The sequence below is a fragment of the Paramormyrops kingsleyae genome, chromosome 12, assembly GCF_048594095.1.
Source record: "Paramormyrops kingsleyae isolate MSU_618 chromosome 12, PKINGS_0.4, whole genome shotgun sequence".
NCBI lineage: Eukaryota > Metazoa > Chordata > Actinopteri > Osteoglossiformes > Mormyridae > Paramormyrops > Paramormyrops kingsleyae.
In genome coordinates, this window is record NC_132808.1 from 33001816 (window position 1) to 33020152 (window position 18337).

At 48.6% G+C, this 18337-nt stretch overlaps 1 protein-coding gene across 1 annotated transcript in view; it reads right to left on the minus strand.

Moving 5' to 3' along the window:
- The window catches only part of LOC111853955 (diacylglycerol kinase theta), a 32996-nt gene extending 15578 nt beyond the window's left edge, over positions 1–17418 (minus strand). Inside the window, exons 1-4 of the mRNA XM_072697987.1 lie at positions 16892–17418; positions 15833–16758; positions 11336–11415; positions 1053–1152 (exon numbers count right to left, since the gene is read on the minus strand). Coding sequence (XP_072554088.1) covers positions 1053–1152; positions 11336–11415; positions 15833–16058 — 406 coding nt within the window. The 5' untranslated portion in view covers positions 16059–16758; positions 16892–17418. The remainder of the gene's footprint in view (positions 1–1052; positions 1153–11335; positions 11416–15832; positions 16759–16891) is intronic.
- Between the last annotated feature and the right edge of the window lie 919 nt (positions 17419–18337).

Consider the following 18337-nt stretch of genomic DNA (forward strand, 5'->3'; position numbering starts at 1 on the left):
AAATGTTGCAGTCGCTCATTGTATAAGATAAAGTGCATATCAACACCCAAACCCTTTTGTTGTTAGTTGGTGTTGCATTAACCCTGAATTAAAAATGTTTTCACCTTAATCTTATACATGAAAAAACTGATGCCACAGTGAGAATCACGGTTACAAGTAAAATGAGCAAATTAATTCAGACTAGTTATAATTAATCTAATATAATTAAACAGTTCTGTTTAAATGTAAAGTGCCCTGTAGCAGAATATATTAAATCTAAAATCAGCATTATGGAGCCACACAGCATCTATCATCGCTGCTTGTTCGCCAACCATTGAAACAGTCATTCACTGCTACCATAGCAACCCCACCCTTGCCTTTTAACAGGCTAGCGGTGTCTTTGCAGATGGCTGGGTGATGCAGACTCCAGGGCCCTGGTGTCCTGTCCAGCCCACTGGTGTGTCCCAGATAACAGCACATGGCTGCATTACGGGTCCTTGAGTCCAGTTAGTGGTGCTTATATTACCATCTATTACATACATAGATGTGCTGCGACTTACGATGCTGTTACGTTCCAAAGAACCCATCGTAAGTACAAAATATCGTAAGTCGAATATGAATATGATATGATAGGTAAATGAATAAGTGCTGCCACTGAATAAGTAAATAAATAATTACTGTAACTAAATAACAGTGACTGAAAAGTAAAATGAACAAGTGATTTGGTTAAACAGTAAAAAAACACTGTATGATACGTCTTTAAACACCGTATGAGACTTTTCTCCTTATGATCGCTACACGGACTGGAAGCGAGGCCAGGCGGACGCTAACATCTCCCAGCAGCAAGAGAAAGTATCGTACAGCATATATAGCCCAGGAAAAGATCGAAATTGAAAGTTTGATGAGTACTGAATGTGCACCGCTGTCGCACCATTATAAGGTTGAAATATTGCTAGTCGAGCAATGGTGAATGGAGGAGTATCTGTAATGCGTGCGCTGTGCAGCTCCCATCCTAAAGCAGGCTCTGAAAGGAAGGGCTTCCCGAAAGCGCAGCCAAAAGGTCGGAGGCTCACCCTCGCATCGCAGGCCGGGGCTGCCCTCCAGGGACTTGCGGCACACACAGCAGAACCTCTTCTTGTGTCCCGACGGACCAAAACAGTGTGCGACCGGGACCTGTGGGGACAGACAGGAAGGACGCAGACATGAGGACCGCGACTCGATGGCAGACAGACACCTTCCGAAGTGCAAAATAAAACCCGACCAATTGCCACCCCAACAGGGAGCCAACAGGCAGATGCATGGGAGGTACATTAGGATCTACACTGAGGAGATGGATCACTGGAGCAGTGCCAAATGCAGGGGCACATCTGCAAGCCTCCCCATGTTAGGGAGGGTCTGCAGGAGCACACTGCTGCTCCCAGGTCACATGACAACCCACACACATACACACACAGAAACACAGAGCCTACTCTTTCTTTAGATCCTCTTGGGGGTGGGAATTTTCCCCACAAACCCCTCCAAGGCACATTCTACCATATTTTTTAACCAACAAGCTAGCATTTACTGGTAGCTGTATATCAATTACGCTAACCTGCTAAATGCTTTGGATTATGGGAAATTCACTACCAAGGCACTGTAGTATCTGTAAGACCACTAAACGCAGATAATGAGTGCCAGGCTGGGCTAGCCTCTCAGGCAGCCCACAGAGGCGCCTGAACAGCCTGGTTAGACAGGAGGATGGAGGTTTAGGAGAAAGGAAGCCAATGGCAGCGTTTCAAGAGGGAGCGAGGCAGTGCCAAGGAGATGAGGCAGGTGGTGGTATAGTGATGGCAGAAAGCAGGACACAGAGTGTGAATGGGAGCAGGATGCAGAGCCTGGCTGTGGGTTTGGCAAAGGTATACGGGGTATGATTTTACAGGGAAGCAGTTATGGGTTAGAGCAGGTGGTGACGTCCAAGTGTCCTGGTTGGCCAAAAGAGTGCAGGATTCTACCCACAGGAACACATGATCCGTCAAGTTGTATGGCTAACGTAGCGGTTAGCGATACGATCCGGAACTCCTGGTAAAGTGCAGTTAAATTAGTTACAGGCCGGACATGACATATTATAGCTCAGATCACATTGGAAATAGTCTTTTAGAAACTAGTGAAATGAAACGAAACAAGCATAAGGTACTTTGAAATTCTTTAGATTTCGCTTTTGCATTTTGCTCTCCTTTAAGACATACGCACAAATAAATACAGGTATGAGTGAAGCTTGGACTTTGAGCACACGGTCAGCCTTTCTTCCTGGACCCATGGAGCATTTTACAGGGGTCATGTGAGTATCCTACCAAGCATGGGATTAAAACTGGCGACCTTCCGATACCAGGCACAGAAGCCTAACTCGCAGAGCGTCCCCTACCTCCCCAACCGGCATCACCCAAGGATGCCTGGTGCAGTGAATTCCGGGCCTCGGGCTGGGCAAGGAGGAGACAAAGTCCACGTGTAAAACCCGCCAAGCTCATTAAAATCCACAATTAAATACCTGAGCTCTTACTAACGTCTGCAGGCAGGGTGACGCACTTCACACACGAGTGAGCGACGGGGCCACGCCCGGCCCTGAAATCCGGACAGCGTTTCATCACGTTTATACAACTGGCGGATGCCACCCATGCCACGGTAACCAGTGCAAGGTGCCCAACTCGAGGGAGAACCGTGGAGAGAGAGAGAGAAAAAAAGACAGAACAAAGTACTGCTCTCTCTAGCCTGAAAAATGAAAAAAGAAGAAACAAACAAACAGGCCACGAGAGCCGATCGGGGGGGGGGGGGATCCTCTTCTTTCCGGTTATCCTTATTGCTTAGCAACCAGCAGAGAATAATAAGAACAAGGAGGTGTGGGCCGGGGGATGGGGGGGGTCTAGCTGCTTGTGACTTCCTGGCCAGCAAGGCATGCTTTCGAAAGGGGGGGTATTAAAACTGAGAGCAGGCTGCAGTAGGCATTCTGGGTAACGGTGCACTGTGGGTGGTTGTTCCATATGCAAGACCGCCACTCACACTCTCAACATCCCCACCCCCAAACCTCAGCCAACCTCTGTAGTCAGCGACGAAGGAAATTATCATCATCTGATCAGCTTAACAAAATTCTCAAAAGGAAAAAAAAAAAAAAAAAACACAGCTCACCGCATGGGGCACAAGATCAATTAAAATATGAATGACAGGTTTAAGGGAAAAAGTATGAGGTCATGAATACTAAGCATATAAAGTAGCGTACAAAGTCGTGAAGAACGTGTAAAACTCTTCTGTGAGAAATTGTGAGACAGGAGCCGTTCTGAAGAAAACCAGGCACGCAATAACCAAAGCGAACCACAGAGTGCGATATGCAGGGATATATTTAGCTTCAAACACAAATTCAGCTCCCCAGTAAATTCAGAACTCCGCGTGTGACACAAAACTGCAGAGAGCAACACGGAACTGAATTGCGTCATCGGGCATCCTGGCTGTACGCGGCCTGCCCCTTTAGGCCTGGCCGCTCTCCTTCATGGGAACAGGCTGAAGTCCCGGGTTTAAGAAACATCAAGTGGTTGCAAGATGCCAGCCACAGAATGGCGACGCTGGGGGCATGAAGCCGGGCCATGGAGACAACAGACCCAACCACAACCGCTAGTGTTAACATGCAAGCAGTCATTAAGCAGAAATGACCCATTTAAATCCACACATCACATATAAAGACAGACTGAATCCTTACAAAATCGGTAGTTTGTCTTATTTTTAGCTTTACGTCCTGGTGTTGTTAATAATGAGTATGACAGAGACTTAAAGCAGACAGTTAAGTCCTGACAGTGCTCTACACCAGTGTTACCAGTGTTACCAGCTCTCGCCTCCACACTGCCCAGCGCCGCAAGAGTAACCCGGTGCCTGATATGCCCAGATTCTGTCCCGCAAGCCGTGTCTGATTCTGGATGTGACACTTCCGAGCCCTGGCACCGGTTCCGGGCTCCAGGGGGTTCTGAATCGGGGAAGCTGGAACAAGATGTCAATGGCTTCCTTCCTCTCCGGGGAGCGTCTGGGGGAGCGTGGGGCAGGCAGAGACCCATGGGGCCGGCCTTAAAATAGACGGGCGGAACCCCTCCCAGCATACACACACACACACGCACGCATATACGTACACAGACATATACACATACATATAGACACACACACACACACACACACATGCACAGGCATATACATACACAGACATATACACACACACAGACATATACACATACATATAGATACACACACAGACAAATACACACACACATGAGCGCACGCACACACACACAGGCAGACATATACACATACATGCACACAAACAGACAGGCATATACGCACACTGACATATACACATACATATAGACACACAGATACACACACAGACAAATACACACGCACTCACATATTATTGTCCCGCCTTTGACTCCCAGCAGTCCCCATAAACAATAGAAGTTCCAGCAGCCCAGCGTCCAGCTGTGCTAACCTCTGTACAACCACAGTTAAATGCAGATTTTCCCGAACCCAGCAGGGTCTGACAGCCTGGGCCAAACCCCCCCCCCCCCACCTTGAGAAACTGGCTGTGCGCGGGCTGAGAGAGGAATGCCAATTGGCCGTGTGTCACCTTCCACGCAACACTGTCTCATAACTGAATTTTGCAGAACCCATGTTTTGCCATCACCATCACCATCTACTGCAAAATCTGTCCACGTACAAAAAATTAATGGGTAATAGGTTTTCGGTCTGGGTCTCGACAGTTTGGGCCAAGGTCTGACACACAGCTACACAGTTTCAGCAACAATATGCCTGAGATGAGAATCTCTCCATCTAAACCAACGTCCTCTGGTTCGCCTGGCCGTCCACTATGCAGGCCTGGCCGTTCATTAGTCTCAAACACCTGTGACGAAAAGCCTCCCCATGCGTCAAGCCCAACCCGAGGGGTCATCCGTCACAGGACCATAAAGCGGTGACAGCCTTTCGACTGCCCAGCGGTGCACCTCCAGCGGGGATCAGGGAAAAAGAGCATCACTGTCACACCTACCCAGTGTAGCATGCAGGGATCCTACACAAGGTCACTAGGCAGGACCTGAGAAAACCATCAGGCCAGAAGGAACTGCAGGACATTTCAGGGTGAGATGATGCCACCTGCACAAACCTGATAACACTTCACTGGAGTACAGGGAGGAAAAAAACGATTTTAAAAATAATGTCTGATTCACCTTCACTACAACCTCGCGGGCAGGCTGACATAAACGAACGCAGAGTCACATCCTGTTGTTGTGTAAGATATTCAAAGGCACATCGGGACTCGCTTAGGGTTCCTGCGAAGGGCGGGGTGACGTGGAGTCGCGTGAGGCCACCGGCAGGTCCGCACTGCAGAGGGGCAGGGCGCCCCCACTCAGACGCCACCTCCCAGTCCACGCCGGCTCCTCCCCGCCCATTTTTTTGCAACATCTGCTGCCACAGCATGAAAGACTCTGACGATTCAAACAGTCGAGAATGATACAAAAAAAATTTTTTTAATCATTTTCTGTGGTGTAAACAAACGTGCAGCGACAGAAGGAGCGGAGATAATTTTACTGCTATTTTCACCACAGTGAAGTTCTGCTTTAATACCGGGTAGAACCATAATAGTAAACATAACAGCTTAAAGCTGATTGGTCCCTGCAGTGCCCCCCCCCCCAATCCCCATCACTCACCAATTCAAAACATATCATTGGCTAATGATAAGGTTGATCACTCAGTATGAATTATGGCCCCTCTTATGCCTCCTTTGGTGACTACATCATCGCCATAGCTTAAAAACAAAGAGATATGAGACCAAAAGCAGAACCTTCCAGAATCTACAATGGATGCAAAACAAGGAAAACTAATGGACAGCCAGTGCCAAACAAGCATTAAGATACCAAGGCTCTCAAATTGCTTTTTTTTTTCTTTTTTGGTGATAGGGGTCAGTTAAGGAAGACATAGTTCTGGTGACAGAAGCAATGAGGGCAGGAATAAGGGACCAAACACATGTGAGGGGAACGGAGCAGGCCGACCGTTTGAGGAGGAGTGAGACCTGGAGGAGAGGGCTGGTATTCGTGGAGCGTGCAGGAGCATTCATATCATGCCTCGATTTACATATTTCCATGGTAATCAGCCCCCCTTGATGCTGCCAGTCTGAAATGAGATCAGCATGAGACGAAAATTTCAAACTTTAAAGAACTATAGCCATTTACAAGCACAGGCAGAAGCACTAATGTGTTCAGTTAGTGCCCTTCAATTTGCATAACCTTTAAGTAAGTTTAATGTTAAATACAAAACCAGGTTTACCCCATCCAAGACTGAACTATGCAAAATTTTCCAGAAAAGATGCAAAATAAGTCCAGCCACACAGCTTGCAAGATCGGTCAACGGTGAAAATACCTAATGTAGTGTTTTGAAAAACAAGGCCTTTTATTTTCCGTTTCCAGTGTCACCATATCTGTGGAAGGCTTCCCTCTCGCCTCGCTCAGTGCCGCTCGACCTTGAGCGACAGACCAGGCCTGCCCCTCGCTATGCGACCCACTTCCTGTCCAGAAAGGAGACACTTCCTCTGCAGATCCCACCGACCCAGGAGACTTCCTACAGCCGGGTGAAGGATTCCCACAGGAAAAGACCTCATTTCCTTCCGCGATCGTCCTCACTGGTCCTCGAGGTAAGTGGCTTCTGCCATTTGCTCCCTCCTCTCCATTGCAGGACTAGTTCCCCAGTGTTGTAGCCCCTCGCTAAAAGCTAAAAGACACAGCCGTGAACAGACCGTAAACAGACCGTGAACAGACCGTGAACACGGTGCTGTAGAACAGTTTTGAAATTTCTCATGCAGATCAGCTCTTATGGGATAGCTACAGCCCATAAACTGAGGGAGAACTGAAAAAGCCCTAACCCTAACCCTATACAGCAAGAGCAAGGGGAAGAAGGCCGTCTGTGGATGTGGGGCTGTTCTGGCAGCTTGCAGAATAAGGGAAGTACTGTCCCTTTTTCCTTTCTCCTTAAGACAAAATTGCCTGAAGAATGACAACAGTGGACAAGAAGGACAATTTCCCCAAAGCTGCACTGTTCTTCTTTTGGGACAGAGGCACTGATATAAAAATACCCCAGTGATACCATCCTGCTCCACGGCAGGCCAGCAAGCCACAGAGTCGATAGCAAGCAGCCACGTCCATTAAACGTAAAAGATGCGCCAATCAATACCGCATCAACAGGAGCTAGAATTAAGATTTTGCCCGACAATATTTCATTTAAGCAGCGTCGTCGACAGTGGCAGAATGGAAAGCCTGAATGTCGAACAACGGCCTGTTTGCTGGGAGGACGCTACCACAGATAAATCCGAATTAGCTAGACAATGCCGAACCCCCCCCCCACCCCCCAAACCCCACGGCCACCCCCGCACTCCACTCCTGACAGAGCTAACACTCTTACAGCCCCCCAAGGATGCCCCTGCTGAGTGTTACTGGAATTACGTCTCCATTTATCGCAGTCCCAGAGTGGGCTGTCCCAGATAATGAAAAGAAGAGAGAGAAAGCATGAGAGAGCACACAAAACAAGGCTTTTACAATCCAGGACGGGAGCGATAGGGAGGACAGCTACCGGTTTCTCCGGCCGCTATTCCACACGTCGTCAATAAATTCTGGCAGGCTGAATAGCGAGTATCTGCTCACTGCCCCACCGCCCCTGGGCGTCCTGTCAGGAATCTCCAGGAGGACGCCCCTAGTATATCTGAGCTTTGTGATTTTCAATACTGTTCCACTTAGTGGTGAGGAGGTGGTGTGTGGCTCAGGGTTTAGGCCTCTGTGCCAGAAGGTCGCTGGTTCAAGGCCCAGCCTCAGCAGAATAATCGCATGCCCATTGGACTAAAACACATTTCCATTGAGCAAGGCCCTTATCCCCCAAAAATGCTCCAAAGGAACTGGATAAATGGCCTGAACTTTCATTCTATACTGTATATATGTGTTTGTGTGTATGTCTTTAAGAAGAGCATGTGGGATATGCAAGAAGATGCATTCCCATGTACATATAGGGCTACTTGTATAATGACAAATAAAGGATCATTTCCATTTCAAGAGATATAGAACATCAAGACAATCATATGAGCCACAAAGCGACAGACAGCTCCGAAATTCCATTACGTTTTTACGGTTCTAAACCTGCAAGAACTGCTTCCCCTCCCCCCACAGAGGGCAGAGCACGATCCTACACCCGTCGTGTAGCCTGGGGCTGGTTCCTCCACACGCTGGCACTGGATGGTCTCTCCTGGGTGGGTGGGCGTGACTAGTGGGACCACGGGAGCAGACACGCCTACTGCGTGGGCTTCGGGGAATGTGCCAGCTGGTAAATAAAGGTCAGCTCCTGTGACAGCTTCTCTCTCCCTCAATTACTCAGAAGCCTCCAGGCCGAGGCAGCTCCATTCTGCAAATCCACATGCACCTTTCCCGGATAAAGCGGCGCGGACAAGCTTGCCATCCTTCTGTGAAGACTGCATGCACTAGTACTTCTAAGTAGCTATTTAGCTAAACTGCAGTTAGCATACAACTAGAATCGTCAAGTTTATCTTTAAAAATGTATGTTTTGTGGGGGGAAGCACGATCACAACTCAGCAAACTGTCAGATACCACTGCGTGGGCGAGCCAGTGAGAGCGAGCGAGCGTGTGTGCAAGAATTTCAGTAACCACATCAGTTCTGCTGGGTCTGAGCTCTGCCAGCGACCATCGCAGAGGCGGGTAAAGATGGAAAAGGCCATCAGCGAGGACACCTGGGGTCCGCACCCCCAACTTGGTCACCCTTCATTAACAGACACGCGTGTGCACACACCTAACAACATCACGCTCTTAAAACACCTAACCTGGTACGGTTCACCAAAACCATATCAGCCCATGAAAGGGACACTATCCACAGCTGCTCCCGGTGCATTTCATTATCTTAAACCAGGGGTCTCCAACTCCGGTCCTGGAGAGCTACCGTCCAGTAAGTTTTCTATCATACCCGGCTTCTGATGAGCCACACCTGTTCTCTGGTAAATGCCAGAACCCAAGTGGGACAGAAAACCTACTGGATAGTAGCTCTCCAGGACAAGAAGTTGCAGACCCCTGTCTTAAACGTTTCATTTCCCTGCAGCTTACAGCATTATCTGAAAGTGTGTCTATCCAGCAACACTTTGGGTGCGTTTCCACAGAACCAAGTTCTTTTGGTACTTGTGCTTTTCCATTGACTTTCAGTCGAGTTCCAGTACCTAAAGTTCCAGTACCTAAAGTTCCAGTACCTAAAGTTCCAGTACCTAAAGTGCCAACCCAGCAGGGGTACTACTTTGGTACTTTTGGGTGGGACTAGAAACGCTTTCTTTGTCGACTGGTTATGCAAACGCCACCTTAAACACAGTTGCGAACTCAAAAAACAACAATAAACAAAGTGAATAACAACACAACAATCCGGATGGCATTAAAAGAAATTTAACGTGTTTAAATACTCCAGGATCCTAGCAATGTCCTTCTGTAGTAAAAATAGCAATGTCATTTTGTTGTGATAAATATTGGGGTGTTTATAAAGCGAAAAAAATAACTTCATAAATTTCTCAGAAACCCGTCTACACGTGATTAAAACAGCAAGGATGAAAATGATTACGATTGTTTCAGAGAACTTGCAGCGCTCATACAAAAAGCAGCAGAGGTCAAATTTACACTGATTTTTAAACATAAATTAGATCATCTATAAAAGGAATACTTGAAATTGCAGAGCTTGCTAAGTTTTTTTCCCGATGACAGAGTAATCACCACCTTGTATGGTAGGAAGCAGTACACAGGACCTACACATCATAAGGTGCATCATACTGCTGTGATACACCGAGTAATATCATGCCACCTTGCATGGTAGGAAGCAGTACACAGGACCTACACATCATAAGGTGCATCATACTGCTGTGATACACCGAGTAATATCATGCCACCTTGCATGGTAGGAAGCAGTACACAGGACCTACACATCATAAGGTGCGTCATACTGCTGTGATACACCGAGTAATATCATGCCACCTTGCATGGTAGGAAGCAGTACACAGGACCTACACATCATAAGGTGCGTCATACTGCTGTGATACACCGAGTAATATCATGCCACCTTGCATGGTAGGAAGCAGTACACAGGACCTACACATCATGCATTCACCTTGATGCTCTAATGCTGTTTGATGTGCTTATCTCACATACTGACATCACTAGAAAAAAAGGCTTTACTTTCAAAATACTAACAGGCTGACTCAGATTACACATCCTACTCGACCGATAAGAGGGCTTTCCACGTTCTTTCAGATCCGCGTTAACGCTGCTGACATTAACACGCGTGTCCAACTTCCTCCTTGGCAGTCGGCTCCGCCGAGTTTCACCAGGTTCTCTAGCCCACGCTTGAATTTTCATATTTGAATAAGCGGGGAAGATAAAAATAACAATGGAGCCAAACAGTGGGTCATTCTTAGAAATACAAGGACCCAGCTGACCTTGCAACGCCCCACGCACAGAGTTTTCTGCCATTGGACTCCTCCAGACTGCTTTCTGCTCAGAAGTATTTTTGGAGATCCCTCGCTAGTGCTTTTCCAGTCGCATTACTAAATTTTATTGCTTCTTCGAGGAAGAAAGTTGACTTTGGATGTAGGTCTTCAGCATTCTGATTTATAACTCTTGGACAGCCCAAGATGGGACACTTTAGGCTTGCAGCCACCTCAACATTCACGTCACGGTCTGTTAATCGGGGCTACAAGCCTCCCCCTCTCTGTCTGTCCAATCAAACGCAGCTGGTCGTCAAGAGCACCTGCTTGACAGCAGGTTTGCAGGCCCAAGCATGAACGGCGTTTGGGTGGACCAGCCGAAGCCCGACAGGCTACCTCCACATACCCTGCTTTCTCGAATCGGGGATTCTGGCAGTGCCAGGCGTTAACTAATTTACCATCTGTACCCTGGCTGTAGATAAATGTAGCTTTTAAGATACAGAAATGGACTCTGAGGAACATTTTTGTATCAATGGGGATACATTAATGTTGCTTGTACCTTGGGGATGTTCCTCAGAGTCCATTTCTGTACCTAAAATTAGACTGAAAGGTACATTTACCTACAGTTAAGGTACAATTGGCAGACCCTTAAGGGTACAACCCCAGTGACAAGCAAAGGTATAAATTAGTACTTTTTCTTCTGACACTGCACAGCTCAACTAGAAGAAGCTTCCAGGAGGTCAGAGTAAGGTCAGCAGGCAAGACGGAAACACCGTAAGACAAATGTTTTTCAGAATTGTCAGCAAACAGGGTGGGGCTCACGGACCCGACGGCGACTGCAGCACTCACCCGCACCAGAGAGGGCGCCATGCAGGAACACGCAGCCTTCACCAGCTTCAGGCACTTCTCATGGGACATGAAGTTGCACACTGTGGGGGGGCGAGGGGCAAACTAAATTAGGCACTTCAAGCAGGACACATATCACTATCATATCATCAGCTGTAACAAAAAAAAGGCATGGGGTCAAAACAGGGACATTGAAAGACTGGTTCTGCCAAGTCTGGGATTTGAACTGGCAACCTTCCGGTTACAGGCACAGTGCCCTAACCCGCCGAGCCACACACACCGCCCCCACAATCTGGGAAACACCGATGGTAGGTTTGGCCTATATGCACATTCCGACAACGGTGAACGTCTGTTCGTTAACATGCTAGCAGGCCCAAAAATCAAGGCTTCAACCTGGCAAACCTTTACCCAACCGAGCAGCAGCCCCCCCCCCCCCCCCCGATGCCTAGATGGAGAGCAGCATGCTCAGAGCGGTGGCGGCTGGATTTCAGAGGAAGCATGTGAGAAAGTCAGGGGGGGGAGCATTTATTCCTACAAGGGGGGGTCGAGTCATTCCCGTTATTCCTGCCCTTGATCTCTGTGGGTCTGGTTATGTTGCTCACTGGAGAGACCCCAAAGCCCAGAGGGGATCGTCGCCACGCCCTAAAAAGCTGTCTTTTTCTCCCAGATTTAATTACACCTTTGTTACCTCCTCAGGCAAGCTCACAGCTAACAGGGCCGTGCGGAGAAGGTTGGGGGGGCAGGCAACGACGATGTCGTGAATGAGCCATCGATGCATACGAAGAAACCCTTCCCAAGCGAGGAACACCAGCCGGACATCCCACAGAAGCCAAGTTACGGTTTTCATACCCATCAGACGTACCAATGACGAAACGCTGTAACATGGTAATAAATGTAGCATTAGGAGTTTCAGGCGCACTCTCCACTGCTGATGGGGAGCCGTAGGGATTCCTCAAAAGATCAACCATCTTCCTAGTTATCAAAGGCCCTTCCTGGGTTGCCGCTTCCTTAGACTGGCGTTTCCTTTGATTAAAGACAAAGGCTGAATCCCAAGCCTGTGCCGGGACTGCATCTGTTTGAAGGGCAGGACACGGAGTTTCCCTCTGTAAAGGACGGAGGCTGATCTCTCTCAGCGGCAGGGGCCCTTAATCGGACTTATCGCTCAGCATGACAAACAGCCTTCTGGGTAATTAATGTTGAGCCGGTACTGATGAGCAAATGGGGGGAAAAGTCACAGGGTCCCAGAAGCATCGCCGAGCCTGAAGCAGGGTAGCCACCGATTCTGTGCAAACTGGCCACGTCCTTCATGTCAGGCTGTGAAAATGTCTTTATTACCCAGGTCTTGGGTCTCCATAAGCCCATATAGCATGCAGACCACACACTGTTTACACGCTCTGGTTCAAGACGCCTCGCAAAGTTACAACGAAGCCCCGGCCTCCGGCCTCTGCACTTCTGCTGTGTAGCCAAGAGACAGACCCTGTTCACAATACTCAAAGAACCCCCCCACCCCCAGCTTTGGCATCCCCTCCATTCGGCGAACGAACCGTTGCCATGACAACCACAGGAGTCAATCACGACTCAGCTGCAAGGCGTTACACAACAGCAGCTCCATCGGCGTCTGCCTAGCAACACCGTCATGGCGACTGGGCATCCCTTGCCGGGGCTCCGCCTCCTCAGCCGTCTGCGTCGCACTCCAATGCCATCCATTTTCTTAGCCTCGCTCGGCTCCCGGGCCGAAACTTGGCACGCTCCTGTCAAACTCTGCCATTAAGACTTTAAGGGGCCACTTCTGCATTTTGTCTGAGGGCTTTAGATTTCTAGAATTAACAAACCGCCATGTGTGAAGGTGGAAATGCGGAGCGAGAAAACCCAGCTCCAAGCGGCGAAGACGCACACGTGCACGAACATGCCAGTGACGCCGCCCCCCCCCCTCCCTCCCCCCCCAGAAACCAGGGACACCTCACCTGGCAGAACAGACCTCAAGCCCCTCATTGGACCCATACATCTACATCCAGCCTCCGCAGTCAGCCAAGAGCGGCTCGAACTTTAACCTAAGTAGCAGGGCAATCAGGGTGTAGAGCATTTCGGATATCTCACCCACAAGGCCATAACTGAAGCCACCCAAGCCAGCACCGCCGTTTGCTGACAACTGATAACCTCTAAACTCCACATCAGCAGTGGGCCCAAATGGAGGGCGGGTGGCTTGCCGCGATATTATCCAGCTGGCTGTAAAAAGAGGAAGAGGGGTTGCGTGTGGCCCCCCAGGGCCCTGGGCGAGAGGAAGAGAGCCGCGGTTTTGGATTACCGTAGCCGGTCAGCAACGGGTCTGGGTAACACCGACACTGCAAAAGCGGACCGCACTCCCCGCCAGCCTAGCCGAGAAAGCATCGGACAGGGAGACAGAGACTCTCCCGGCCTCGTGACGAGCTAAATGAGATTAACGCTTCCCGCTGTCAGGCGGCTGTCGGGGATGCACGGCTCCAGATCCCTCGGAGGTGCCCCCGCTCACTACACCGAGACCGCAGATCGTCTCGCGCTCCACAGCGGGATGCAAACAGGGCAACGGTGAAATACGCAGGGAACAGACGCCAGCAGCTCGTCATTCAGGGCTGGCTGAAGCTGCGGCCATTTTGCCGGAGCTGGTGTCTGACAGCCATAACGACCCAGCAGACTGAAAACTTGATTACATCAATGTTCGACTTCTACAGACTGGAGGCTTTTGTTAAAACATCCCATCAGTCAGACGACTAACAGCAGCACGGGCCTCTAAGTCCTCACCATTAGATATTTTCTTTAACAACAGCACAGCCATGATTTTTAAGCCAAAGGTATTTCAAGCCACACCATTATATGTTGTGACAGACCGCAGCCTTCCTGACTGTGAACCATATGCTCCTTCATATTATAATTATGCTAAATGGGGTAGAAACTGATCTCCCCTAGAGTCCAAAGAATGTATAGAAGGTAACCCAGTGTCTAGCTAACACTCCGCGTCGCCTTCGACGCTTGCCTTCGAGTGCAAGCTCACTGCGGGTGAGAGGAAAGATAAGGCAGGCGTGACCGTGAGCGGGCCGACAGTTTGTAACATGGTGCTGATGTGTCCAGAAATGGAGCGTGAAGCAGCATAGGGCTGATGGTCTGACACCTTAAACACCACTGCACCATCCCACATCTCCCAGCCCCTTAACCGCCAAACGGGACTCCAATCAAGCACATCACACTGCCTTACGGCCCAGCGCTCTGTAACACCTGCAAACATCACTGGCATCTGTACCAGCATCCTGCAAAATACACTTACCAGCTACATTTTTCATAAAATTCATTAAGGCTGGTTTCCCTACCCAATAAAACAGACCGTGTGTGTAGCAGCCCTAAGGAGCCAGAAAAATCCATTTGTATGTAATCTATATGTATTCTTGCAACATTTTTAATATACAAATCACTCTCCGCAACTGCAGCATAGGACACCTGACTGCTGAAAGCCTTAAGTAATTTAAGTAACAAAGTAATCTTTGTTAATGCAAACACAACCAAAGCCCTTATGGTGCCGGAAAGCCAAACTGTACAAAGCTCCTTCTCCTCTGTCAATCAACACAAACAGACTCGTTTTGTCAATGAGTAAGAAGTGAGGGTGTGGAGCTCCTGTGATGCTTCACAGCTGTGATCATTGCACACGCAATGATTCTGTCCTGTCTGAATACGCAGGCCACACCTGGGAAGATGGGGCTGTGGATGAAGGCGTGGGGGGGTGGAATATCTCTGGAGGTCCAGGCTTCCAGGATTGACCCACCAGAGACTGGTCGCACTACATGACAGTCTTACACATTCCAGGCTTCCTGAAAGGCTCATTTTTTCACCGGTTCAACCCCATCGGTACGCTTAGCATGCCGCTTGGGTGAGGCTGGCAAATTTCAGCCAGGACAGCAGGTTTCCTACTAAGATTAACTCCTAATGAAAAGAAAGCCGCGGCAATTACCATCTTAGCAAAGAACCAGAAGACAACCCACACTAAACCTCTAGGCACACTCGTGACGCAAGTGCAAAGCACTTTTCGTCGATGACTCCCGTCATGCTGCAACACTCTGTCCTGCGTTTAGTCAACGTGAGAGTCGCATTTATGGTGAAACTGCAAATCATGAATATTACAGCAGCTTATCTCACAACCACAAAGGGGCCTGAGACATCTGCAAATCCCTCAAGCAGATCCATATTTATTCAAGTCACAAAATGTGGGAATAGGAAAAACTGACCTATATAGGCTATACCACACTTACCTAAAGAAACATCGATTTATTTAAAAAAAAAAAAATAATAATAATAATAATAATAATAATAAAAAAAATAGATAAACAGATCTCCGAGACAAATCTGAAAGCGGGGCTTCGGTACCTTCCGTATCTGCATGTTTGGTATAATGTATATACATTGTATAGTTTACTAGTAACTGTAACAGGCAACTGTTTATCAACATTTAACAAAGAAAAAGCGCCGAAAAGTCACCTTCGCACAGGAAGCCCACCAGCCCCCATATGAAGTCGCTGCAGTGGTGGCAGAAGGTGGGCTTGGTCAGGGTCACCCTCCTGAAGCTGTGTCCCGGTCCGGCCAGCCGGCACCGCGCTCGGGCTCCCGGGGACTGCTGCGCCTTCCTGCGCCCCGAAAGCGGGCTGGAGCTGGGGCTGCCGCCACCGCCGCCGTCCCCGTGTTTCTGCCGGCTGTTCTCCGCCATGCCGCGCCGGAAAAAAACTATGCCTAGTCGCCGCCGAAACTTATTCGTCTAGATACAAATTGTTGTCTGTATACATGTATGAGTTCGATGTGATGTAAATAAGTGTCAGTGCGCGCTCAGCGCCGCACGCCGGTTATCTTCGCCGATGCCTTGTGTTTCCTGACGGCTAGGCTAGGCTAAGACCGTGTTTCCTAGCGGCTGTCTAGGCTAGGCTAGGCTACGCTAACAGTCCTCCGCGGCTCATAACCGCGAGCGAGCCGAGCATCGGCGCGCCGGCAAGCCGCGAACACCGGACCATCCAGCGGCAGTGAGCACCCGCCTTTAGGGTTCGCGACACGAGAAACGGGATCGCCCCGAGCCCGCGGGCTACTCGCGGAAATATCGCCTCTCGACGCGGCCGGTTACTCAGATCGATTCCGCCGGGGTTAAGGCGAAGATCTGCCGCTGCCGGAGCGCAGTAAACGATCGAGGGGAGGAGATGGCGAGGGGGTTCGGCGTGCTGGGGATGGTCTCCTCAACAGGGACAAAGTCACGAAACGCCGGATCCTCTTCAAAAGTAAAAGGAAGGGTGGATTAGAAAGATAAAAAGAAATAAATACATTGAAATAGTTTAGGTCCAGGCTGGTTACGGTAAAAATGAAGAGCGGAGTGGCGTGCAGGAGCGATGACAGTCACATTACTCCCGGCTCGTCTGTCTGCTCTTCGCCGGCGGGCATGGAGTTAAAAAACAAAGCAAAACAAAACAAAACAAAAAGATGATTTCCCCTGCTTTCCTCCTTGGAAAACATCAACTATACGAAAAGCACATATTATCTTCTGAACATCAGAATTACCTTCCAGTCGTTTATATTTTTATCATCGTAATTATTTGTTTATTTGGGAGTGGGGTCTAGTTGCTCTGCTCCACTGCAGATGCTGTTGAAGCCTTTTCGTGAGCCAAACGCACAGCAGCTTCCGCCCCCAACCCGCCTTTAGGTCCGTCTCTCCCTGATCACCGTTTCTCCAACCAGTCCACGTCTCAAGCCTAAAAATACGATTCTGGATTTATCAAAGCTATGTGCATCGCTTCGCTACCTGCCAGTCACTGTACCACCTTCCCCTTCCATCCATCCTCCTCCCTTCCCGGACCTGCGTAAGAAAATCATATACGGGGATTCCAGTTCAAACACCCGCCCAGTACATTGATAGTGAAGGCTCTTTCAAACACCCACTTGTAACCTAACTAAGACGTTTGAAAAAGCAGAGACATTTTTCCCCTTGCCAACAAAGTCTCTTGTTATTCAAGGTGATAAAAGGGAAGTCCGGCGGTAATGGGAGGTTCGACCAATAAAAGGTGGACCGAGCAGCACCGCTGGCCGCGTTTGGGAAAACTGCGCAATTCGATACGCTGTGGCTGGGAGTTTAATGGAAAGCATTTCCCGATTGCTGTCGTCTGCGGATTTATGATTTTCCTTGCGTCCTTACATGGCTTTACCACACCAGACTTGTGCATTTTTTCAACATAACATAAAGTCCATGGCTGGTTTAAGTGGCGCAAACAGACATTTCAAAACAATAAGTAAATAAAAATGCTAAAATCTGGTTCTCTTTCTTAACGTTACTAATGTGTCGATTATTGTAACATTTACTCGTTATTTTCGCATAGCTCAGCCACAAACTGTCACTTTTAATATTTATTCCCAGGACAAAACCCCAAAATAAATCGCATGACCAAAGTAGAATCACATTCACAACGTTCAATGCGGACTGTGGGGTCAAAGGCCACGGCGTTTTACTGCGAAAGGAATCTGCTTGGGTTGAGAGTCTAAAAATAGCCCAGCATCCCGTACAGTCCTACTGCTGCTTGGGGTGGGGTATTAATGACGTCAGTATAACCAAAACCACGTCATTAAAACCACCTTTCAACACTATCTCTCCAAAGAACTATATAAACTTGCTAGAACTTTTAGTTCCTGACATCTCTATTCATCTATCTTATAAAGGTCACTTCCCGTTGTAACTTGCTTTAAAAAGTTTGCACTGTAATCGGAGCTTTTAATTAACCCTGTGTGTGCCATTTTTGAATGAAAAGTGACCAGCCCCTAACAAATCAAACATCCAGTGTCAGGTCATATCACAATTCACAATGAGAAAAGATCATTCATAAGATTCATGGGACTGGAGTGTAAAATGTGATATATGTTAGACAGCTTGTCCACCAGTTTATTTTCCAGCCAATTCATTCCACCGTCCTGGTTGGAATTTGTCAATGTTTTAATGTATCGAGTAACTCACTGGGC